This window comes from Diabrotica virgifera, chromosome 1 (assembly GCF_917563875.1).
Source record: "Diabrotica virgifera virgifera chromosome 1, PGI_DIABVI_V3a".
NCBI lineage: Eukaryota > Metazoa > Arthropoda > Insecta > Coleoptera > Chrysomelidae > Diabrotica > Diabrotica virgifera.
The window spans coordinates 141,037,185-141,064,903 of NC_065443.1; the positions used below are offsets into that span (position 1 = coordinate 141,037,185).

The 27,719-nt window shown below is 33.2% G+C and overlaps 1 protein-coding gene across 2 annotated transcripts in view; it reads left to right on the forward strand.

Annotated features, from left to right (window-relative positions):
• The window catches only part of LOC126878692 (zinc finger MYND domain-containing protein 11), a 123,613-nt gene that overhangs the window by 22,684 nt on the left and 73,210 nt on the right, over positions 1–27,719 (forward strand). For both annotated transcript variants that reach the window (XM_050641561.1, XM_050641556.1), the window contains exon 5: positions 22,794–23,039. In XM_050641561.1, the coding sequence (XP_050497518.1) occupies positions 22,794–23,039 (246 nt within the window). The remainder of the gene's footprint in view (positions 1–22,793; positions 23,040–27,719) is intronic.

A 27,719-nucleotide genomic window follows, 5' to 3' on the forward strand; every position in this document is an offset into this window, starting at 1 on the left:
GTCTGCAGCCTCGTAATTGAGATTGAGATGTATTTTTCGGGGACATGGACGAACAGTTTCAGATAATTTAGTTTCGCAGTCTAGTTCTTTAGCAGTTGATACTGAGTCAATTAATATCTGCTCAAACGCGGTGTCAGTGTGGTTATTGACAGGGCTAGATTTACATATGGGCTGAATAGGCTATAGCCCAGGGCGGCAGAATTTAGGGGGCGGCAAATTTTGGTAAAAGAGGAAAAAATGCGGAGGGGAGGGCGGCGAATTGTGGATAGCCCAGGGACAGCAAATCTTCAAATCCTCCTCTGGTTGTTGGCTAAATCTTTATTGACTTGATCAAGCATCTTGACAGCTTCGAAAATAATAGTATCGCTCGTTTGCAAAGTTTTGTTGATAATAATATTAAACCTTTGCTAAAATATTGTACCATGTCACGACAGAGCCGATAAACTTAATTTTTTTTAATTTTGTCATCAATCAGCTTGCGATGTTTCTTGTGTCATTGTCGTAGTTATTGTTGTCAACAATTGAGGATAATACATCGTAAATTTTCCCCATATTAAAACGAAGTATTTTTAATGAGTCAATTCTACTCCCACATCGCGTATTTGAAAGCTCTTCTAATGTAAAAGTGGGTATCTTATTCATTATGACATTCAACCGTAATGTTGATGAGGAAAAAAACATACATTTCTTGAACAATTAAAAAAACAAATTGTTATTTCCAATGAGCATTTAACAGCATAATTTTAGAACTAAATTAAGGCTATGAGTTGCACAAGGAACATAAGAACACCAGGATTAATCTAAGGCTAAACATTTTTTTGAAGGCCCATATTTTTTTCTCTGATATTTATCACATTATCGTACCCTTGGAGTCATAAATCATCTAAATCCATATTCATTAATTTCAAACATTCTAACAAATAATCTGCTAATCCTTGTTCGGTAGTATCAGTAACCGGTAAAAAACTGACTAACTTCGGCCATCATAAAGGATTCTACCGCCACCTTTAAAAAATAACGACTACATAGTAATGTGGCGCCTTTACCTACATACATAGCTCCGCAAAACCGCAATAATTATACTGTTGTCAGCAGCATCGGAACTTTGCTCCTAATCTAAATGTGTTTCATATTTCATTTTCATATCGTAGGTGTAGTAAGCATGAATGCCTTTGTAAAAAATACCGAAAGTGCACTTGTATAGTTTTGTTATTTGTAGTTTTTTTTTTGAGGACAAGAAGCGCAAGTTTTAGCCTAGCAAGAGTTCGGCTTGCTCCCCTTGGACTTGGCGCCCGAGTGCTTCGCACCCCTTGCACCCCCGGGTTAAGACGGCCCTGGCTTCCAGCACTCTTACCTTTAGCCGTTCTTTTCGTGATTTCAAGGTTTTCTTTAATTTGTTTCATAGTATTACTCCTTCCTAGATAATTAAAGTAATCAACAGTATCAAAGTTCTACTCCTTTTCCTGGCTATGTATCGACTCAATAGTCACTCTTCACTCTAATGGTGAAATCTAGGAGAGTACAGCAAGGTATCCTGCTATTTCTTGGGTCCACGGTATACAAGAAAGGTAACGGGGATATAGTCCGTTCTTTAACGGTAAAATATTGCAAAATCTCTAAATTTTAAAGAACCGCTTGGATTGACATGAAATTTGGCATACACATAGCTAACAAGTCAAAGAAAAAAAGTGATATTGTGCCGATATGTGCTTTTGCCCTGGGGGTGGTTTTCACCCCCTCTGGGGGTGAAAAAAATATTCGTCCAAAGAAAGTCAGGAAATGGATAAACTGGCTAATTTTAAGTAACTTTTGTTCTATAGAGTTTTTTCACTAAGTCAATACTTTTCGAGTTATTTGGCAGTGAATAGGTTCATTTTTCAACAAAATAACCACGCTTTTAGAACGGTTTTTCGCAAATAACTCAAATAGTAAGTATTTTGTTGAAAAAACATTCTCAGCAAAAATATAGCCTGTAAAAATTTTTAAAGAATGGTGTATATATCACGTCTCTACACCTAGTAGAAGCAGAGTTATAGGTTCATATTCGTCAAATTCCAAATGGAATACTTTAACTTGAAATAACCAAAAATGAAGCACATTTCGGGGAAAACTCATTACAACTTATTTAAAGTGTTTAAAAAAGCTTCATTTTTGTTTTATAAAAAAAATTCTAGCATCAAAATTAAACAAGTTACGCTCAAGATAAAGTTAGTCCCTTTTGGTTTTGGTAAAAAATCGAGAAAGTCACCCCCTAATTAGTATCTTAAATGAACTTAATCGTTACGACTTCACAAGTTTCTTGACTCGTGTATATATTGTTTATATGATCTGTAAGTTTCATCGGTTCAAAGTCCTTATTATTGAAAGGGCTGTAGTTAAAAGGGGTTGAACGAGTCACTGATCACGAATGTATGCAAATTTAGAAACACCAAATCTTAATCAATTTTTGTCTAACAGAAAAACAAAAAAATACATGATATTCAGAAAAGTAAATCTGACTTTTTTTTGTTGTTCGAGATTTTTGGTATCTCTAACAATTTTTAAGTTTTTTGAAAAAAAAAGCATATTTTTCAAAATTTAAATTTTTAAAAATTTTATTTTGAAACCAAATTTTTTCAAAAATAAGCACTTTGAATCGATGAAACTTAGAGATCATATAAACACAACATAAGTAAAATAATTTGTGGAGCGGTAACGATTAATTTCATTTAAGTTGCTAATTAGGGGGTGGTCTTCCCGATTTTTTTTTTGCCAAAACAAAAGGGACCAACTTTATTTTGAGCGTAACTTGCTCAAATTTAATGCTAGAAACTTTTTGTAAGAACAGAAATAAAGCTTTTTTAAACACTTTAAAAAAGTTATAATGGGTTTTCCCCAAAAAGTGCTTAATTTTTTGGATATTTCAGGTCGAAATATTCTAATTGAAATTTAGTGAATATGAATCTATATTTCATTGGCTATAACTCTGGTTCTACGAGATCCAGAAACCTAACGCGTACACCATTTTTTTACTTTTTTATAAGATATATTTTTGCTAAGAACGTTTTTTTCGACAAAATACTTACTTTTTGAGTTATTTGCGAAAAACCGTCTAAAAATGTGGTTATTTTGTTGAAAAATGAACATATTCACTCGCAAATAACTCGAAAAGTGTTGACTTGGCGAAAAAGCTCTATAGAACAAAAGTTACTTAAAATTAGTCAGTTTACAAATTTCCGGACTTATTTTGGACATATATTTTTTCACCCCCAAGAGGGGGTGAAAGTCACCCCCAGGGCAAAAGCACACATCGGCACAATATCACTTTTTTTTGACATGTAAGCTATAAGTGTGCCAAATTTCATGTCAATCCAAGCGGTTCTTTAAAATTTAGAGCAAAAACCGTGAAAGAATGGACTAATAGCTCTATGCTTCAACCGCCTATTATAAAAATGAAAATCGAATTATCTTACGATTTCGCACGAAGAGTAAGATAGCTAAATCTCTATATATCTTAAAAGTAAAAAGTTGTTAAAGACATTCAATATCTACGCACTTTCCGCGCTTAGCTTCTTCTTCTACGGCACTACAGCCCAAATTGAGCCTTGGCCTCCTTTATTTTTTATTTATTTATAGCGCTTAGCTAGTCATGTGGTATTGTAAGTGGTCAAAAACAATATAGAAAATCTAAAAAAGAAAACCATAAAAACATCCACTTTGTGCAGTAGAGACAGAACAACATTATCACGGTATCTAGAAGGTAGAGAACTTTTGGACATAAGCGAGCATTTATAGGTAAAACAGTTTGGTGTGATTTAAGAACTAATTTTGGGAAGCAAGTCGACACATCCACTTTACAACACGCAATCAGTAATCTGAGGGATCAAGAACGCATAAACTATCTTTCTAAGCAAGAAAAACTGCGCACGTGGATAGGTAAACCTCTAGATGGGCGATATCTCATTGAAGCTTATGTCGACAATACAACCTCAAAATATTGGTTGACACCAGGAAAGATATGTTCTGAAACAGGATTTTCTACATCATTCAGGAACATGTGTAATCTCCACCCAAATATCTCTGAAATATATGGTGAAAGGCAGGCGCGGATACAGAGGGGGGTCAACGGGGCTTTAGACCCCCCTATTGTACTTAGTCTCAAATATTATTTTTTTACAGTTTTACAATTGTCCCGACGTAAGCAAAGGAACATTACTGCTATAAATAAAATCATTTTGTGTAACTGTTTTACGCAGAATGTTTGATTTGAATTATTAATTTATGCAACAATATGTTTTCCACATTTTAAACAATGAACAGTATGTCCGAATGCATTCACACAACGGTCGTCGAGCCTATGTGGCAACATTGGAACATTCAATACAGTTGATTCACTGTTATAATTCGGTTTGGGTGTAGCAAAACTAGCATTATTTAAAGACAATCAGATCCAAAACGACAATTTCTGATATGGATGTCAATCCCAAGAAACCATCCAATATCTTACCGGGGGATGTCAGGCGTTTGCTGCAACTGAATAAGGAACGGCATGACTCAGTGGGAAAAATCCTTCATTAAGAGATCAGATATATCAAATCAGATATGGCAGGTATATCAGATAAGGTATCAAAGTGGGACTTCTCCAAATCAACCATCTCCCATATTGTAATGTTGTTCTGAAGCTATTTTCTTGTTGCATTTTTGCAATTAACTAGTTTTGATGGGAAATAAGCCACAATTTTACTAAAAAAAATGATTTTATTAACGTTTCGACGCCCAAATCTGGTGTCGTCAAAATACAAAAAACATTAAACTTTTTTGTATTTTGACAACGACACCCGATTTGGGCGTCGAAACGTTAATAAAATCATTTTTTAGTAAAATTTTCGCTTATTTCCCATATTATAAATTCGTCCATGAGAGTATGCTTGAGAATTACAATTACTGGGACAGCAGACTAAACAGTGGCATATAATAGAACATATCTCATTCGTTAATAAATGCATGATACAAAACACTAATTAATGTGGCGATACCTAACAACAATAATCTGCGAGTCAAATATAATAAAAAGAAAGCCAAGTACGGAGATTCGGAAGTACCGAAACAATACCTACCTATTATTCTCTCTACTACTGGAGTCATTCCGAAGAACCTTCTAGAAAACATAAAATAGCTGGGTTTGAATGAACATCTGTATAGACCATGCTGAAAGTTGTACCACTTTCATCGACCAGATATACACGAAAATTTTATTTTTGGGAGATACTCCAGCATACTAAGTCACCTAGGGCTCAGTAGCACGAAAAGAGATAGGGTAGATAGAGATAGCATAGACATAGTAGCACCAGAGCTCAATCCATTGAGTGCAGTAGAGAGAACAACATTACAGCGGTATCCAGGAGGAAGAGGACTTATGTGTATAGGCAAGCAAATACAAAAGCTGGTTGCTAATTTAAAAACCTATTTTCAGACGCAAGCCGAGATATCTATTTAAATCGCGCAATTTGGGCATTAGATGAAACAGCGCGGCTTAAACTGATGGAAAAAGCAATTAGCATAAACCACTTTTCTAAGCAAGAAAATGCAAACCTGGATGAGTCGAACTACTGGTTGATATCAGGAAGGATATTTGCCGAAGCAGAGGAAAGATTATTCACCAGGAATTTACCAGTAAACTGGGACTTTTCCAAACCGACCATCTCCCTTGTTATCAATACATCCTTGACTAAATGCTTCAAAACGACAACTACAAGCTATACTGGGACCGCAACTCAGGGCCTTGGGGAGCGCGAGCCGTATGGCTAAATCTGGATAATAATAATAATAACATTTTCGGGAAGTCCAGCCCCCCCCCCTATTATGAATTTCTAGATCCGCGCCTGGTGAAAGGCCCTCAAGTACAAAATGACTAATGCCAATATGGATGTCATCCCCAGAAACCAACCATCTCCTTTATTATGAACACTTTCATGATAGAATCCTTGAATACGTCAACTACAAGATAAACTGACACCGCACTGTACTCACAGACCAATTAGTGGCACATGATAGACCGGATCTCATACTAGTTAATAAAATTAACTAGATAAGCAGCACTAATTGATACAACAATATTTGTATCATTGTAACAACAATATTTTGGAGGATCGCCAAGTACAGAGATCTTGAGGTACAAATAAGGAGACAATTGAGAATGGAAAGTACCCAAACGATACCTACTATTTCTACTAACAATAGGTAAGAAGTAGAGATATAGGAATAGTAGAGATACTCCAATCTATCGCCTAGGGCTCGGTAACACAGAAAGCTCCCCACCAGACCTCAATCATTTTGATCCTGTAGGTATATGTATAGGTAAATTTTCCCCTTAAAGGAATGAGAGCCGTATTGCTTAAATATGGATACCTATATGATTTACTCTCTTTTTGCAAAAATACTGCCATATAAATCAAACACCTATTCCCATTTTTGATGTCTCCCAAACTTTAGCTCAGCTGAATAGGGATGTTCACAAAAAAGTTAATAGTAATTTTAAACATGTAAAACGATTAAGAAACACCCTAGGAATAATTGTCTAAAATATTAAGAAAATTAAAAAAGCCTGTCTATGAAAAACTTCATTAGAAATCTAGCATTAGGTATTTTAAATTTTAAGAAAATGCTTCTGACGTCACTAGTCATATACCCCAGCGCGGGCCATGACCACATTGTCCACAGTGTTATTCTTTAGGTACCTGTTTGACGTTGTATTTTGTTCCATAGATAAGAGGGTGGGGTGTTTTGTTCTCCTGTTGTTTTATCAGGGCTAACGTGGAGTTTTATGGTGAATTTGTTTAGTTTAAAGTGAATAGACTGTTTCTAAGGACATATTTTGGGTAGTACAAATAAATAAATAAAATGAAAGGTTTTAAAATAGCTGATTCGCTTAACTTACCTAATGTACATGTAACAATGGTGAATGGTGTCTGATTTCTTGTCATCTTGTAAAGAAATAAATCAACCACAGAGTAGTAGAATATTTATTTTAATAAGATACAGGGGTGAAAAAAAAAAGAGAAAATTTAGTGTGATTTTTAATTTCAAATATTTCATTCAAAGGAAACTTTTTGTTTATTGTAGCGGACTTTCGGCCCTCAGTAATAATGTAATCTTTAATTCTGCGTTCAAATTGTTCAAGAATATTTATTAGTTTTCTCAGGTTTCGAAAAAATTAATGCATTTAAATAGCATTTGCCCCAGATTTTGCCCTACTAATTTAAATGATGTCTAGTTTATAGGGCTGTCGGTAATAAATATGTAGAATAATAATACTACTAATGTAGAATAATAATAAGGCCGTCGGTAATAATATTTTATTACTACGCTATGGACACCATGTGTTTTAAACCTCCAGACAAATTGAAAGATCATAAACTAGGTACTTTTTATTTTTGTAAAAATTTGTCTTGCTAACCCATTTCGTTGCCTGGATATTTATAAACAGATATTTAGAAGTCCAAAATACGAAGTTTTCGGCTGTAGGTATTAAGAATTTTTATAATTTATTTTTTTATAACCAAGCTAACTTAAATCTAAAACATATCATACTAGTCTAAGAGCTGGGAGCGGATTTTGTGCGTGATAAGTAATATGGAAAAACTATACGGGGATATGTTGAATTAGTTGTGTACATGACTTTCACCAACGGCCGGAAACCAGAGTTGGGGCCGAGGGTAGTTATAAGGGGTCAAAGTCGCGGATTTTATTATTTTTTTTATGACGCTCATGATCGAGATAGTGCACCAAAATTTGGGAATAAGTAGGTCATGACGTACCTAAGTAAAATCTATAGGGGCTCAACGCTGCGTGGCCGACAAAGGGGTGGGGCAGGGGTGAATATAAAAAATGTAAGGGGTTTTTTGCGACGTTCCTGATTAAGATAGTGCACCAAAATTTGGGAATAAGTAGACCATGACATAAGTAAGTAATATCCCCAGAGGCGGAAACCAGAGTGGCGGACGAGGGTAGTTATAAGGGGTAAAAGTCGCGGTTTTTATTATTTTTTTTTTGTGGCGCTCATGATGGAGATAGTGCACCAAAACTTGGGAGTAAGTAGCTTATGACGTAAATAAGTAAAATCTTCAGGGGCAAAACGCTGCTTGGGGTACAAAGGGGTGGTAGGCAGGGGTGAGTATAAAAATATATGGGGGTTTTTTTGCCGTTCGTGATCGACATAGTGCACCAAGATTTGGGAATAAGTAGATCATGACATTACTAAGTAAAATCTCCAGGGGCGGAACGCTGCGTGGGGGACAAATGTTGTGCCGGGTCACAAAAAACACTGCGACTTTGACCCCTTAAAACTACCCTCATCCCCAACTCTGGTTTCCGGCTCTGGGGATTTTACTTAGCTAAGTCATGGTCTACTTATTTCCAAATTTTGGTGCACTATCACAATCTAGCACGTCGCAACAAACCCCTTATATTTTTTATATTCACACCTACCCCCACCCCTTTATCGGCCACACAGCGTTCCACCCCTGGAGACTGTATTTAGTTACCTCCTGACCTACTTATTCCCAAATTTTGGTGCACTATCTCGATCATGAGCGTCACAAAAAAAATAATAAAAACAGCGACTTTGACCCCTTATAACTACCCTCATACCCAACTCTGGTTTCCGGCTCTGAGGATTTTACTTAGTTATGTCATGGTCTATTTATTCCCAAATTTTGGTACACTCTCTCAATCACGAACGTCGCAAATAAAGCCCTTATATTTTTTGTATTCACCCCTGCCCCACCCCTTTGTCGGCCACGCAGCGTGCCACCCCTAGAGATTTTACTTAGTTACGTCATGACCTACTTATTCCCAAATTTTGGTGCACTAACTCGATCATGAGCGTCACAAAAAAAATAATAAAAACGGCGACTTTGACCCCTTATAACTATCCTCATCCCCAACTCTGGTTTCCGGCTCTGGGGATTTTACTTAGTGATGTCATGATCTACTTATTTTCAAATTTTGGTCCACTATCTCAATCACGAACGTCGCAAAAACCCTTTATATTTTTTATATTCACCCCCACCCCCACCCCTTTGTCGGCCACGCAGCGTTCCACCCCTAGAGATTTTACTTAGTTACGTCATGACCTACTTATTCCCAAATTTTGGTGCACTAACTCGATCATGAGCGTCATAAAAAAAATAATAAAATCCGCGACTTTGACCCCTTATAACTACCCTCGGCCCCAACTCTGGTTTCCGGTCGTTGGTGAAAGTCATGTACACAACTAATTCAACATACCCCCGTATAGTTTTTCCATATTACTTATCACGCACAAAATCCGCTTCTATCTCTCCGACTATACTTAGAATTGGGTAAAAATGAGTATGTACTTATTTAAAAACTGTTTTATTTATAGTCCAGAAAGCCACTGCGCATCCGCTAGGAAAAATATTCTGATTCGGATTTTTTGCACAGTCTTACTCAAAAAGGAATCCTTTAACAAATTTGCATGTTGCCAGGACCAAAAGGTGGTCAAAAATTTTTTAACGTTTTTTTTTTTTTTGTTTTTTTCCTAAAATTATCTTTTTTGCATGGAAAAACGTTTTTTTAGGTTTTTTGATCATTTCAAACAGAAAAGGTCTTTAGTGACTTTTCTCTAAAAGTTATAGTTTTTGAGATATAAGCGATTAAAAATTGAAAAATTGCGAAATCGGCCATTTTTAACCCTCAAAAACTATATGAAAAACTGAAAATTTGAATGTTGCCAAGGTAGGTTGATATTCTTTAAACATCGATTGATGGAATCCCGAAGAGTTTTTTGCAATACAATATTCGAAGCTCCTTTGTTTTTTAATTGCTAATCAAGCGTGCGCGACACTATTTTCCACCGACAGTATGGTGAATATCATGGATTTCCTACGAATATCATGGATTCAAAGAATGTCGAACGTGGAAGTAACTAGAAGGATAGGAAATCAACCGGAAATAATACTAACTATCAAAAGACGAAAACTTGAGTACTTGGGACATGTGATGAGAGGGCAAAAATACTCATTATTACAACTTATTATGCAAGGCAAAATCCGAGGAAAGCGAAATGTGGGAAGACGAAGAACATCCTGACTTAAGAACTTACGGGAATGGTTCGAATGTAGTAGTGCAGAGATATTTAGAGCGGCAGTCAACAGAGTCCGCATTGCCATGATGATTTCCAACCTTCGATAGAAGATGGAACTTAAAGAAGAAGTATGGTGCAAATGAAAGGAATAAATTCGTTATTTCTTAAACCGGCGACTTTAAGGAAAAATCCCGAAACAGGTCGATTTTTATTTTTAAGTTATGATATTGTGGCATATATGGTATACTAGTGACGTCATCCGTCTGGGCGTGATGACGTAATCGATGATTTTTTTAATGAGAATAGGGGTAGTGTGGTAGCTCATTTGAAAGGTTCTTCAATTCTCTATTCAGTAATGTAAACATTTACATAATTATTTATACAGGGTGTCCTTTTACTTCTCTTTTTGTCAAATAATTTAATTTAATAAAAATTTTTTGGACACCCTCTAAAAATAACTATGTAATTGTTTATATTACTAAATATAGAATTGAAGAACCTTTCAAATGAGCTAGCACACGACCCCTATTCTCATTTAAAAAAATCATCAATTACGTCATCACGTCCAGATGGATGACGTCACTAGTATATTATATATGCCACAATATCATAACTTAAAAATAAAAATCGACCTGATTCGGGATTTTTCCTTAAAGTCGCCGGTTTACGAAATAACGAATTTATTCCTTTCATTTGCACCATACTGTCGGTGGAAAATAGTGTCGCGCACGCTTAATTAGCAATTAAAAAACAAAGGAGCTTCGAATATTGTATTGCAAAAAACTCTCCGGGATTCCATCAATCGATGTTTAAAGAATATCTACCTACCTTGGCAACATTCAAATTTTCAGTTTTTCACATAGTTTTTGAGGGTTAAAAATGGCCGATTTCGCAATTTTTCAATTTTTAATCGCGTATATGTCAAAAACTATCATTTTTAGAGAAAAGTCACTAAAGACCTTTTCTGTTTGGAATGATCCAAAAAACCTAAAAAAAACTTTTTCCCATGCAAAAAAAATAATTTTAGGAAAAAAACAAAAAAAAATCGTTTAAAAATTTTTTGACCACCTCTTGGTCCTGGCAACATGCAAATTTGATAAAAGGAGTCCTTTTTGAGTAAGATTGTGCAAAAAATCCGAATTAAAATATTTTTCCTAGCGGATGCGCAGTGGCTTTCTGATAAAAGATCCATAAGAGCCGTTTTACATGACCGAGATTTACTTACAAACTGACGCTGATAATTACCATGAAAAATTATTTAATAAAAATATTAGATATAAAACACAGGATTTACTCTGAAATTTACCATGATAATTTTCAATATAAAAATTTAGAACCTATTCTGTATTCTAGAAAGTTTTCAGAGTAAACTGCGCGAGTTTCTGCGCAGAACGTTAAATAACGCGGTGGTGTTTACGATAACATAACCTTTATAATTACAACTTTGTTGTTATCTATCACAATAATTACTATTTGTTTATTCAGTGAAGCATCTTTGCTTTGTTCAAATTAATTATTTTTGCATAAGAATTTACTTCTCTGTCCAAATATATTACTAAAACATAAACAAATGAAAGTTGTAACTTCTAATCAAGTATATTCAAATGGGAAATAAGCCACAATTTTACCTAAAAAGGATTTTATTAACGTTTCGACGCCCAAGTCGGGTGTCGTTGTCAAAATACAAAATAATACTAAATAAATAAAAATGTTGTTGCTTAGTCAAAAATTCTTCTAATAATTTATTTAATCTGACTCATTTATATCGGCAATTCAGACACGTATTATACATTTTAAAGTAGACGACTTTAAAATGATATTGCCAATATTGATGAGTTGCGTTCCTGGGACTTTACTAAAAGATAGTTCATTCGATTACATGAAATCAATCCCAACTCAAGAATATCCGCCACAAAAAATCATAGCATGTGATCTGTCTTTAAAAAGACAACCAAATGCAACGGTGGCACTGAAATTCTCGCGTTAGAGATTCCATAGTAAATCACGAGGGAAAACCAGGAAAAACCTCGTGATACTATCCCGACATCGTAAGTATTTGGGTTTACATTTAGTTTACTTTTTACTACAATTGTGTCGCAAATTCCTCGGTAGAATGCAGTAGGATGTGGTTACCCATATTAAAGGAGGAAGTCAATAGAAAGAAAATACCCCAATTAGTAAATCAGTAACATATCGAGCTAGTACATATTTAGTATTTTAGTATTATTTAAAATTTAAAATATCAAGTCAGAATTTGGTATTAGTTTTGAGAGTAAACTAAATGTAAACCCAAATACTTACGATGTCGGGATAGTATCACGAGGTTTTTCCTGGTTTTCCCTCGTGATTTACTATGGAATCTCTAACGCGAGAATTTCAGTGCCACCGTTGCATTTGGTTGTCTTTTTAAAGACAGATCACATGCTATGATTTTTGTGGCGGATATTCTTGAGTTGGGATTGATTTCATGTAATCGAATGAACTATCTTTTAGTAAAGTCGTCCCAGGAACGCAACTCATCAATATTGGCAATATCATTTTAAAGTCGTCTACTTTAAAATGTATAATACGTGTCTGAATTGCCGATATAAATGAGTCAGATTAAATAAATTATTAGAAGAATTTTTGACTAAACAACAACATTTTTGTTTATTTAGTATTATTTTGTATTTTGACGACACCCGACTTGGGCGTCGAAACGTTAATAAAATAATTTTTAGGTAAAATTGTGGCTTATTTCCCATTTGAATATACTTGATTATAAAAATGCCACAAGAAAATAGCTTCAGAACAACATTGTAACTTCTAACCTTAAAATGTCATTTCACATTTCTTCTTTTCTTATGGTACCCTCTAACTTAGTTTTCTTTCATCAGTGGCCTTTTATTTATAACAAAATTCTATTTAACGTCAGCCACATTACACACTACGCATGCGTTTCACAACAATTATATTTAAGATTTAACTGTAGGTGTAAAACAAGGAACAATGGAAAAATTATATAATTTTACTACATAAATTTTCGTCAATATTCTTGAAATAATTTTCGAAGTAAATCTCGGTCATGTAAAACGGCTCTAACTTACAATAAATAAGTGATCTTCGCAAGAGAAAAGCTTGGTTTTTATTGATAGGTACATACTTCTTTTTTACGTTTCTTTTTACGATTGAAATATGCTGGAACTGTAATAAAAATATTGTCAAAATTGTTTTTAGAGGTATTTACACACCAAAGAATAAAACACCACTTATTTGGTTTCATTTTTACTAATTAAATACGTAAAGAACTGCACACATTCAAATACACTTCGTAAATAAGTATTAAGTATACAAAACTAGTCGTGTCTATCAAAGACGATACGACTGCTGACATCACAGACCGTAGACTCGCTGCAGGGTACCGTTTTTCTAGCCTCCAAGAAAATCAACATTATGAACTCATTTATCTTAAAAAATATAAATTTTTAAACAGTTTTATGATTGCTACGTTTTTATATACCTTATAATCTATTGAATTTAACTATATTTAAAAATTAGTGAACATCCCTATGTCCGTTCCAAACGTTGGCAATTAACATGGCTATTCTGACTTTGTTTACGCTAGATCTGAATAGTTCGGCAGATGACAATCCGAACAACTGGCGCAAGTTTTGGAGCCCCGAGTGTCTCCTCCTCCCTGGACCCCTTCTGCTGTCTATTTTCCCTTCGATGATTAGCTGTAGTAATAATAATAATATAAGAGCATTACAGGTCCACCAGGCCATGGCTCGATGTACTATTCTCTTTCATTCTCGCTTATCGTTAGCTTTCCTTTTCCAGTTGCCTATGTTAAGTCTTGTCATGTCTTCTTTGACCTAATTGCTCCATCTTGACTTCGGTCTTCCCCTTCTTCCTGCCAACGCACTAGATATTATCATTTTTGGTATATAGATATTATCATTAACTCTCGCTGAACTCATTCTCTGGACGTGACCCAGCCATCTAATTCTTTGAGCTCTTGTTACTGCTAGACGCTGCTAGTATATTAGGTTCTTGATAAAGCTCTGATAGCTCCTTATTTGTTCTTCGAATCCATTGTCTATTTACGTTCTTCCCACCAAAGATTTTGCGCAGCACTTTTCGCTCCCAAACTAATAGAATTTTTTGCTTTTTTTATTTGATCCATGTCTCAGATGCATGTTACGATTGGCCTTATTACGGTTTTGTAGGTTCTTAACTTTGCTCCTCGGGATATATTTTTGCTTCTCAACAGCCTGTTGAGCGCATATACGATTAGCTGTAGTACTCTATATTTATTGTGCCTCATAACGTGTTGAATTATTATTCAAGAAAAATATTTAAATATGATAATGTAAAAGTGAAATTTATCAAAAAACCGTAAAACTAAATTAATAACTGTTGATAATTGCATGAAAGCCTTTTAGAATTCTTATCTCTTTGTTCCCATTATATTTTTAAGAACTTTCCAATGAAATAGGAGTCGATAACTGTTTATTGTTTGATATTATTCAAAAGTCATGAATAATTATACAAAAATGTTTTTGTATCTTCAATGAGTAAATTGGAATGTTAGTACGATAATGCTGCTTAGATGATTAATACCTTTAGAGATTTCTGTGAAATGATGACGTTGCAAATAATTAACTAACTGTTTCAAATATTTGTGATAGATATAATATGATCAATAATTGCAGTAAATATTTCATTGAATTTATGAATGTTTCTTTCGATTGATAAAATTTTAATAGTAATCAAAAAAAGTTAAGGTTTTTCAGTTTTTTAACCCTTAACGTAAAAATATATTTTTGGTGCTACTATAGTATGCGGTCTAAATTCGCGTCGTGGCGTTTATAAACGCATAGATAAGAAGAATTATTATTTTATTTTTACAAATAATCTTTTGTTATATCTCTATTTAGTATTTTAGTTGAGAATAAGCCAATTTTGTGGCTTATTTCCTATTAAAATAATAGAACACTTTGAAACGTTAAGATAGCCCTTAGGACTAAGTAAGTAAGTACCTAAGTAAAATAATAGATTGATATGACAAAGTACTAATTTGTAAAATTAAAAATAATTCTTCGGATCTATGCGTTTTATTCACTTTGTGGAGATTTTCATTATTGTGTGCAAACCCTTCTGAGAAAAGATTATGGTATTGTCATGTATTGTTTAGCCATACACGTAGGTGTACAGTCACAGCATAATAAACGCAACAGCAGTGACACACTAGAAGGCGGGAAAAGTTCGCGCACTATTACTGCGCAGATCGTCGGCCATTTTGTGCGTAGTACCAGACAGTGTAGAAAATCGACAGTGTTGCCGATTTGAACATAATTATAAGATTTACTTAACTTTTATGACATTCTGATAATAAATATTTTTTTAACATAATTTTATACGTATGCCTGTGGGAATTATGTCAATAATTGGGACAAAACACAAAATATTGACGATGAATGGCGATTGTATTGTTAATCTTTAGCAGAAATTTCAGAAAATATTCAAAAATAATCTCTTACGGGTAATACAGTTAGTGCAATAACTGATACTGCACCAATGCAGAAATAAAAAAAATCACGTTTTCTTAGATATCGTTGTCTGTCGACGTTTAAATGCGATGTGTCAGCAAATATTAAATTAGTGTTAGCAAAAGTGAAGGAGTAAAAAAATGTTACTCCTTTCAAACAGACAAAAAATGTTAAATTATTTTAATCACATAAAGTCTTCATTTTCACAAGATGAGGATGAGGAAATATTATTTGAAAGCGTTCCAGATGTAGTTTTATTGTATATTATAAATAATTTTGTTACAAGTATTTTTGAATTAACAAGTTAAATAAAATAACTTTTTTCTTAATGTATTTTTATTACCCTTAGAAACTACCAACATCAAAAATTTTAACATAATTTTTGGCAAAATCTGATCATTTTAGCAGTGGCTTAATATAATTTCATATAGCGACATCGGCAACACTGACGAACGAACACATCACATCACCACTGAGATGTACTACGCTAAAAATGGCGACTCTACTTTTCAACTTCAAAGGCGGCATCGGGGAGTGTCCTTGCTGGTTTCGTATATTATGCTGTGGTACAGTGCCAACAAAAAAATCTTTACAAAGTGAATAAAACGTATAAATCAGAAGAATTATTCTTTTTATTTTACTAATTATTAATACTTTGTCAGATTTTACTATTTTAGTTGAGAATAAGCCACGAAATTAGCTTATTTTGCACACTATAATACACTGCGCTTCATAGAAAACGGGCACCCTAAAAATGGGTCATTTTTGATGTCGCGTATCTCCTTAACCTGTTGTCCGATTTAAGTGATTTTTTGAATATGTTATAGCGTTATTCTTTGTCAATATCCTTGTAATAATATTTTTGCTAAATAGTTAAATTTTCATTGTATAGCGGGTGAACGAATCAAACTGTGTTTTTTTCTCAAAGTTCGCAACACCCTGTGGAATATTCTAGCCTCTATAAAATACTGAAATTAAATCCCGACTATAGCCTCAGGTTTTCTGAACATTCTTTTTTTTTTTGACACATTCTCTTATGTTGGATAATACAAAAGTTATGTACTTTAACAACTAGTCATGTTCTTCATCAGTATAGGTTGTTTGTAAATAAGTGCGACAAACTTTAAGGGGCAATTCTGCATAAAAAAATAATGACCGTTTGCTTTATAAACTTATGTCCGCAAATGCTTCGTTTACGAGATACGGGATGTTGAATTTTTTATTGCCCTAAAACCGGTTGAGATATGCAAATGAAATTTGCTAGGTTCTAAGAGATAGTTATTGCGAATTTTTTGACTTGCAATCAAGAATTTTATATTCACTATTGGCGTGCAATATGAGTGCATATGAGGGTAATATGACCGATCATATTACCCTTATGCACGCCAATGGTGAATATAAAATTCTTAATTGTATGTCAAAAAATGTGCAATAGCTACGTCTTAAAACCCACCAAATTTCATTTGCATATCTCAATTGGTTTTAAAGCAATAAATAAAAATCGTCAGTTTGTAAGAAAAAATTCAACATCCCGTATCTCGTAAACGAAGCATTTGCGGACATACGATTATAAAGCAAACTGTCATTATTTTTTAATGCAGAATTATCCCTTAAAGTTTGTCGCACTTGTTTAGAAACACTGTACTGAAATAGAACATATCTAATTGTTAAAGTACCTAACTTTTGTAATATCCAACATAAGCGAATGAATCAAAGAACAGAATGTTGAGAAAATCTGAGGCAATAGTTGGGTTTTAATTTCAGTATTTTATAAACGCTAGGATATTCCACAGGGTGTTGCGAACTTTGAGAAAAAAACACAGTTTGATTCGTACACCCGGTATACAATAAAAATTTACCTGTTTAGCAAAAATATTATTACAAGGATATTGACAAAGAATAAAGCTATAAGATATTCAAAAAATCACTTAAATTGGACAACAGGTTTAGGAGATACGCAACCTCAAAAATTACCCATTTTTTGGGGTGCCCGTTTTCTATGACGCGCAGTTTAGATAGAGACAGGTACACCGCATATTATGGTAGTATGTACCATATTTTTAGATACGACTTACAAAGAAATACTTTTGATCCTAATAAATAACTTACACAAAGTGTTGCATTTTTTGCCATTAGCACAGTATAAAGAGGGACAGTAGAACAACTCTCCGAAAAATTTGAAGTAAAATCTGTAGTCGCGCATGGCGACCGCGCAATGTTGGCAGTCGCTTTTGCCCCACTCTCACATTGCTATTCGCATAGAAACGTACGGCTTTTAACAGGGAAAACCCGCATCCACCACTGGTGAATTACCAATTGCGTACTGCCGGTATTACTTCCTGAGATCAAAGCGCCGACAGAAGAGTGATTTTACTGTGGAACCTCTATATACTGTGCCATTAGTATATAAAGTTGCTGGGTGGCGAATCATAATCAGCATACCGTGCATAAGATTATCACTTCGGAAAAAATCAAAAAAGATAGAACTTTTTGTAATTTCATTAAGAAATGTTTAATAAACAACATATTAAAAAGTTCTACTCGAGAAGTGGCTGCTTGATTTTTTATTAAACAAATGAACTACGAAATTAGATGTTTTTTTAAATAACTCCGAAAATATAAAGTTTAGAAAAAAACTGACTTGACCATTGAACAATTCAGAAAATTTTACAAAAAAAACCTTATATAAAGATTTTTCTAAAATTAAATCTGTAGTTTCTATATTTTTTTATTTATAACGCTAAAGTCACCCTTCTCACAAACATTGGCGCACTGTAAACTAGCGTTCGGTGAAGTGCACGGTTAAGTTATTTTAATGTAATTCTTTAACTAATAGATCAAATGAAATTTTAAAAATTGGACATGAAAGAGGTTCAATTAAGCTATCTTATGGTTATATTAAAAAGAAATAAAATGTATGGACGTAATTACGGTGTGAGCGGAAAATGAGATTTACATGAATTTTGTTTAAAAATGATTTAAAAATGTTTAACTAATACAATTTTTCTTATAAAAATCTCAAATTTGCACAACTTACCTTTCAAGCATCTTACCTTACATCTTACTAAACGATGTTTAATTCAAAAAAAAACTCAAAAGTTTAATTGAAATGATACGACGTTTCAAAAAATGTAATTTTTGAAATCTTCGTAGTTTTACAGAATTACCACCACTTTAAGACGGTATTACTCAAGTTTGAACAGATTTATTACAATTTTATAGGTGCTTTTTTAAACCTTAGGATGTAATCTTTAAAATGCACTAAATTATTTTACTTCAGGAATGAAATAAACTATTTCTTTTTGAGAACATTAAGAAAGATAACAAAAATGTAATACAAAAACCGAAAATTACCAGCTAAAAAAATGTTTATACAAAGTGATCAAAACTTTTTTCTGTAAAACTTACCTAAAATACATTTAATATTGAGCTTCAACAATAATAAATGTTTAACATAAAAAAATTTTTAGCTCTTATACTTGGAACCTATTGTCTGCGTAACTTGGAACCTATTGATAACTTTTTTATTACCAGTTTTACTAAAAAAAGTTATTCTTTATAAAATACTCTACATCATATATAATCCAAGATGCAACCATCAAATATCAAATTTTATTAATTTTTTACTAGGTATGTCAAAAAATATGAATTTCACTTAAGAGTAAAGTAGCTTTATATTTCACAATAACGAAAATTGTTATTAAGAAAAGTTGTTTGGAATTAAAAAATATGTTTTAGTGTTCAATTACACCTTTCAATTGAAATATTGTGAACTATAAGGGCACTCAACTGTTAAGCAAAATTTTTATTTTTTTACATACCTCGTATAAAATTGAAAAAGTTTGATATCTGATGGTTGTATCTTAGACTTTAGATCAAATAGAGTATTTTATGAAGAATAACTTTAAAATTGATAATAAACAAACAACTTTTCATAATAACAATGTTTGATATTTTGGAATATAAAGGTACTTTACTCTTTAACAAAATTCATATTTTTGACATACCTCGTATAAAATGTTAGACTATGCAGAGCATTTTATGAAGAATAACTTTTTTTCGTAAAATTTATAATAAAAAAGTTTCCTATATGGTTCGTTGTTACGCAAACATACTGTATAAGAGCTTCTGTATAAGAATTTTCAAATTGTAATACCATATCCGGATTCAGCATAATCAAAAACAAAATAGAAACATATTGGATCAAAGTAAAATGATGAATTCAACGATATTTTTAAAATTATTTATACAATACAATTGTTATTGTTTAAACAATTAATAAATAATTAGCGGGCAAATCTCCGAGTAGAACTTTTTACTTTAACATGTATATAAACTAACAAAAAAAAGTTTTAAAAAAAGCTTGTTTGAATTTTTTCGAAACAATGCATCTTTTCGTTCTATCTTGGCATGGGCCAAATCATGATAAATCACATGATAAATCATGTAATGTAAAATCGAATTTAATGTCAATTTGGAAAACTCTTAATAGTCTGGGCTGATTATCGGAGAATAGGCCATTTTTGGGAAAAGTTATTTACCAGCAATTTTATTGCTGGAATCGAATTATAAGATCCTATATATTAATAATATAGGTATGCAAAGTCCTCAGATAGTGTGCTACTTTTTTTATAAACAAAATGGCGCCCGAAAATCGTGTTTTTTTCAATTATTGCTCTAGAACTCCGAAGATTTTAACTTTACAATAAAAACACTCAAATAAAAATTCACCGTGATTAAATTCTGCATAGAGACGTGTTTCTCCCGATCTGCTCCGATGAAAATTTTCCTCGGAAAATGCGGGTTTTCCCAACAAAATCTTTAATTTTCAAATAAAGTTTTACATAAGTAATTATTTACCAATAATTAAATAATTTGGTGACTTAAAAGCCTTCTTGGTTTAGATTATAGTTCCAGAAGCTGGTGAAAGTTAAACCAATATTTTAGCAACAATTCAATTGTTAATTAATAATTTACGGTCGCAATAATAACCAAAATAATTATGATACACTGATCAAACTTTGAAATCTTATAAAGATGAGATGCCTATTTAACATTTTGTCGACAAAATATAAATTTTTTATTTTTTTGCATAATCTTTAAATGTTTAAAAAAATAGTTATAAACAAATTAACTTTTCTCAGAAAGTTTTTATTGTTATAATTTTAAGAAATAGCTAAAATGCGCATTTCAAATATCTTGAAAATGAATGCTTTAAAACTTTTTTGCAACCATTTGCAAAAAAGTTATGAAACAGCAAAGTAAACATACGATTACTACGGTGTTAAATTTTTTTTTTAATTCTTTCAAAGCGTAGAAGTGAGTTTAAAGTACAAGCTAATTATTTATAAAACAATATCGATTATCAGCTTAATGGTTGTATTTTAATTAAAGATTATAAATATATTTTTTTGTAATTTACACGCGCGAAAGTAGAATAATTCAGTACCGTAGCTACCCGCCCACATACACAACTCGCGCGAGTTTAAGCGTGTCAGTCGCTTCGAGTGAACATTTTATCTCCGGATCTGTATCAAGCCTACTTTCGCGCTAAAAATTACAAAAAAAAGTAATTTTAATCTTTGATTAAAATATAACCATTGCACTAATTTTTGACATTCTTTGTGAGTAATTAGATTGTACCATAGACTCACTTTTAAGCTTTGAAACAATTAAAACAACTTATAAACAATGGAGATATCGCATATTTATTTTACTGTTTCCTAACTTTTTTGCAAATGGTTGGAAAATTTTTTTAAAGCATTCATTTTCAAGACCTATGAAATACGCATTTTAAGTATTTTTTAAAATTAGAATATAATAAACAATTTCTAAGAAATGTTAATTTGTTTATAACAATTTTTTTTAAACATTTAAAGATTATGCAAAAAAATGAAAAATTTATATTTTGTCGACAAAATATTAAATAGGCATCACACCTTTATAATCTTTCTAAGTTTGATCAATGTCTCATGATTATTTTGGTTGTTATTGCGACTGTAAATTGTTAATTAACAATTGAATTGTTGCTAAAATATTAGTTTCATTTTAACCGGCTTCTGAATTTATAATCTATACCAAGAAAGCTTTTATTTCACCAAGCTACATAATTATTGATAAATAATTACTGGCCCAAAAAATTTATTTGGAAATTGGAGATTTTGTTGGGAAAACCCACATTTTCCGAGGAAAATTTTCGTCGGAGCAAATCGGGAAAAATAAGCCTCCATGTAGAATTAAATTGGGGTGAATTTTGATTTGAGTATTTTTGGTGTAAAGTTAAAATCTTCGGAGTTATAGAGCAATAATTGAAAAAAATACGATTTGTCGGCGCCATTTTGTTTATAAAAAAAGTAGCACACTATCTGTGGACTTTGCATACCTATATTAATAATATATAGGATCTTATAATTCGATTAAAGCAATAAAATTGCTGGTAAATAACCTTTCTTTGTACTTTACTAATTAGACCAACGTATTATAACTATTTTTTTTTCAAAATTTAAAGATTATGCAAAAAAAAAGAAAAATTTATATTTTGTCGATAAAATATTAAACAAGCATCTCATCTTTATAATCTTTATAAGTTTGATCAATGTATCATGATTATTTTGGTTATTATTGCGATCGTACATTGTTAATTAACAATTGAATTGTTGCTAAAATATTCGTTTAATTTTCAGCGGCTTCTGGAATTACAATCTATACCAAGAAATCTTTGATGTCACTAAGTTATTTAATTATTGATTAATAATTACTTACCTAAAACTTTATTTGAAAATTATAGTTTTTGTTAGGAAAACCCGCATTTTCCGAGGAAAATTTTCGTCTGAGCTAATCGTGAAAAACATATCTCTATGCAGAATTTAATTGCGGTGAATTTTTATTTGGGTGTTTTTGTTGTAAAGTTAAAATCTTCGGAGTTATAGAGCAATAATTGAAAAAAATACGATTTGTCGGCGCCATTTTGTTTATAGAAAAAGTAGCACACTATCTGCGGACTTTGCATACCTATATTATTAATATACAGGATCTTATAATTCGATTCCAGCAATAAAATTGCTGGTAAATAACTTTTCCATGAATTTTGCTAATTAGCCCAGAGTATAAATGTAGAGAGCCAATTATTTTTTGTGTCTTTTCATTTCATTAAAAAATCATTTATGGATTTTTAGAAAGTGCTTCAAAGGGCAGCACGAACAAAAGAGGCACAACCGGGGACGTCTTCAGACCCCGACACAATTGTCCTTGATGACGAACCTGAGAAAGTTAGTGAAGCAAAGAGTTTGTCAAATTCAGCAACTTTCGATGAGAGCAAATGTTCAATATGTAATACAGAAAAAATAGATATATCTGCTGTCATGGAAAAGGCTGAACTCAATTACGTATTGAAATTTGTTTTAACCAGGATTAGAAATTGGGTAAGTGTTTACAATTTGAGTCAACATATTAACTAGACTTATGCAGATATTTATGTTTTCAATGTTTTTAAGTAGGTATGCAGAATATTCCAGTAATTTTTTTGACTTACACCGCTTTGGTTTTAATACCCTCATTTATAGCTGACTAGTAGAAATGTTTATTATCACCGAACTACTAAGCCGAATAACCAAAGAATGCGGTTGTCTACTAGGGCGGTCCGATAAGTACTTAGCCTTCGAAAGAAAAACGAAAATTTTGGAAAAGTGCTGATTTATTTCTGAACATAGTCTCCTTTTAGCTCGATACACTTGACCCAGCGATGCTCCAACTTCTTTAACCCGTCTGAAAAATACCTTTTCTCGAGGTCTGCAAAGTAGGCTTCCGTGGCGGTGATGAACTCCTTATTCGACTTAAATTTCTGCCCGGCGAGTGGCTTTATCAAGTTTGAAAACAAAGAGAAGTCGTACAGACCAAATCTGGAGAATAAGTTGGGTGGAACAGCAGTTTGTAGCCCAATTCGACCAATTTGGCTATGGCGATGGTGAAGGAGTGAGTCGGAGCGTTGTCATGGTGGAAAAATATTGTTTTCTTTCCCAATTGGGGCTGTTTTTCCTGGAATTTGGCATAGTTAAGCCCCGTGTAATAATTTGGCATAGTTAAGCCCCGTGATCGTTTTGCCCTTTTCCATAAAGTGGATATAGATCACACCTTGTGAATCCCACAAAATGGTGACCATCACCTTTTCGGCCGATTGGACAATTTTCGCCCTCCTCGGAGCACGTTCGCGGGAAGACGTCCACTGTATCACTGTTTTTTGGTCTCCGGTGTGTACCAGTGGAACCATGTTTCGTCGACGGTTTTGAAAGAACATAGAAACGCATTTGGACTACGCTTGAACAGCATCGGACACTGCTGTCAAGTGATCTCATGATTGCGTTTATTGATCGGAGTTTATAAATGCGGCAGCCATCGCGCCGACAACTTTTTAGGTTCAAAATTTCATTAATGATATAACCAACGAGATTTTTTGAGACGCGTGCTGTCTCAGCTATCCCACACACCTTCAGTCGGCGGTCTGCCAATACGAGATCGTGGATTTCTTTCACGTTATCCTCAGTGGTAGCCGTTTTTGGGGCACCTGGGAGTGACTTATCAAAAACCAACTTTCCACCGCGGTGAAACTCGTTAAACCAACTTTGACAGCTTCCGTCGAAGGAGAAGAGTCACCATTTATAGCATTCAAGCGCTTTTTGATTTCGCTGCAGAATTTCCCTTCTAAAAACAAGAATCCTATCACCGACTGATATTGCTCTTTTTTCATTTTTCTAAAATCCCCAAACACGCCCGCTTACACACGCGGTCAAAACAAAACTACGTGTCCGATTTGGCTGATGTTTTGAAATAGGCCGTCTACAAGAATGTATTACACGATGGTAGATTTCTCTTGCGATAGTGGCGCCATCGGGCGGAGAGGCTAAGTACTTATCGGATCACCCACGTACGTATGTATGTCTACAAATGATCGTAGACAGGGCAAATAATAATCTACCGCAAATACGCCAAGTGACGAGTTTCTTGTATACATACTTAAACTCCCAGATAACCAACAATTGCGATTACCCCTCAGAAATAAAGCCTAGACTAGCAATGGCCCGAACCGCAACAGCTAAATTAGTTCAAATATGGAAAGATCAAACAATAACAAGCAATAGTAAGCTCTGGTTGGTAAATGCCCTTATTTTTGCCATTGCTACATACGCAGCTGAAATATGGACTCACAAAAAAATCAATAGAAGCCTTCAAAATGTGGGTCTACAGAAGAATTCTACACATGTCCTGTACAGAACAAAGAACCAACCAACCTGTCAATTCTGAAAGGGCTTCATATAAAAGACGGGCTATTAAAAAAAGTAATCCCAGCATACTTAAATTACTTCGGCCACATAGCGAGAAAAACGGGGACCATATAACTGTTGGTAGTAGAATGAAAGGTAGAAGGCCGAAGACCAACAGGAAGACTCCAAAAAGATTGTGACAAGGGCGCAAGCAATGAGGAGGATTGCCGACTAACAGTGGAAAATTGCTAGATGCACTCCAATATACACTGGGGAGCAAAATTAACCGGACATTTGGGTCTTTTTCTCGAATTTTCTAAACCTGTTGTACGATTTAAGTGATTTTTTAATATATCATAGCCTTATTCTTTAGCAATATTGCCGTAATAGTATTGTTGCTAAACAGTTAAACTTTCATTGTATACCGGGTGTATCAATCAAACTGTGTTTTTTCTCAAAGTTCGCTGCACCCTGTAGAATATTCTAGCATTTGTAAAATACTGAAATTAAAATACAACTATAGCCTCATGTTTTCTCAACATTTTGTTTTTTGATTTATTTGCTTATGTTGGATAATAAAAAAGTTAGGTACTTTAACAACTAGCCATGTTTTTCATCAATACAGCGTGTTTTTAAATAAGTATGGCAAACTTTAAGGGGTAATTTAGCATGAAAAATTATTGACAGTTTGCTTTATAAACGGTATGTCCGCAAATGCTTCGTTTCCGAGATAGGGGGTGTTGAAAGTTTTCTTACAAACTGACGATTTATTTATTGCTTTAAAACCGGTTGAGCTATGCAAATGAAATTTGGTGGGTTTTAAGACGTAGCTATTGCACATTTATTGACATACAATTAAGAATTTAATATTTACCATTGGCGCGCATACGGGTAATATGAGGGCTTATATTACCAGTACGCGCGCCAATGGTGAATATTAAATTCTTACTTGTATGTCAAAAAATGTACAATAACTACGTCTTAAAACCCACCAAATTTCATTTGCATGTCTCAACTGGTTTTTAAGCAATAAATAAATCGTGAGTTTGTAAGAAAAATTTCAACACCCTCTATCTCAGAAACGAAGCATTTGCGGACATAGGTTTATAAAGTAAACTGTCATTATTTTTTCATGTAGAATTACCCCTTGAAGTTTTCCATAGTTATTTAAAAACAGCCTGTATTGATGAAAAACACGGCTAATTGTTAAAGTACCTAACTTTTTTATTATCCAACATAAGCAAATGAATCAAAAAACAAAATGTTGAGAAAACATGAGGCTGTAGTTGTATTTTAATTTCAGTATTTTACAAATGCTAAAATATTCTACAGGGTGATGCGAAGTTTGAGAAAAAACACAGTTTCATTGGTACACCCGGTATGCAATGAAAATTTACCTGTTTAGCCACAATATTATGACAGCGATATTGATAAAGAATAAGGCTATAACATATTAAAAAATCACTTAAATCGGACAACAGGTTTAGGAAATTAGAGACATCAAAAATGACCCATTGTTAAGGTGTCCGGTTAATTTTGCATCCCAGTGTATATGTGAAGAAAAATAAACAACTTATTTGATTATATTTACTTTGTTTATTTTATTCAATACCAAACTTTCTACATTATTCTTGGACGTGTTTCATATCAAATTCCATCATGAAAATATTTTATTAGTAAATAAGAAAATTTATTATTATACAGGGTGTCCAGAAACTGTCCTGGCAAACGAAGAAAGGTAATTCCTCAGATAATTTTAAGACATTTTACCCCAATTCACCTAGTCCGAAAATGCTTCCTAATGGAGCTAGAGTTCTTTGAAGATGGCGCGCCGCCTTGTAATTAGTTTTTTTGGCGAATGGATTTAGTGTCCGCAGTCATATAAATCCAAACAAACAACAATAGTTTTTTAATACCTCCAGAACACTTCTGTTTAGAAAACGAAAACTGGTACGCCTATTTATCTTCCAGAGATAAATCGATTTCATCTATTGCCAACTTCTAGTACCGGTCATAGGCGTCGTTTTGGGTAGGGCAACAGTTATTTTATCGCATAATTTTTTGGCTTTACCTTTTAAGCATTTTTGACACTGGATTATTAAATTATGATGTATTCTAGTACTAGGAGTTTGATACAATAATGCCTGGTTGCACCAACAGATCTTAAGTTCCAGATTAGCTAAGCTCTACTTATAAATATGGTCTCCTTGAGTATCACTTACGTTGCACCATAATTTTAGATTCTTACCTTATTAACAATTATATCTATTATTATATTATGGTATTCTTATTGTAATATATTATAATTATATTATATTAATTCTTATGATATTCTCGACTTAAGCTTAAGATCTGTTGGTGCAACCGGGCATAAACTACCTCAGATAATTGAAATAATATTGAAGAATAATATTTCAATCAACTATGATAGTTATCGTTGAAACACGCTCAAAGTCCCACCGTCTAAATATTTGAAACTCCGACTCAGTTTACAGTTGTACACTTTCGCTACGCCCTGTATATCGATCTTCCGCATAGGCAGAGTATGGCGTTATTCAATTCTCACGGGATTTGGATGTTTATTTCGGTTCTTGCGATTCTTTGAAAATTGGTGTACAAAGGTGCCCCAAATTGTTTATATCCTACACAATTGAAGACATAAGTGGATAAAGGTCATATGTCACAAAATAATGTTTTTGAGTAATGAGCATTTTAGTGTCTTTTGTCATAAGTTAGTTATTTATTTTATAAATTTGCATTGCTACACTTTTTTAAACAGGTATTTGAAGGTACTTTTTTCACACTTTAAATTGAATTTAAAAAAAGTTACTTTAAGCCTAATAT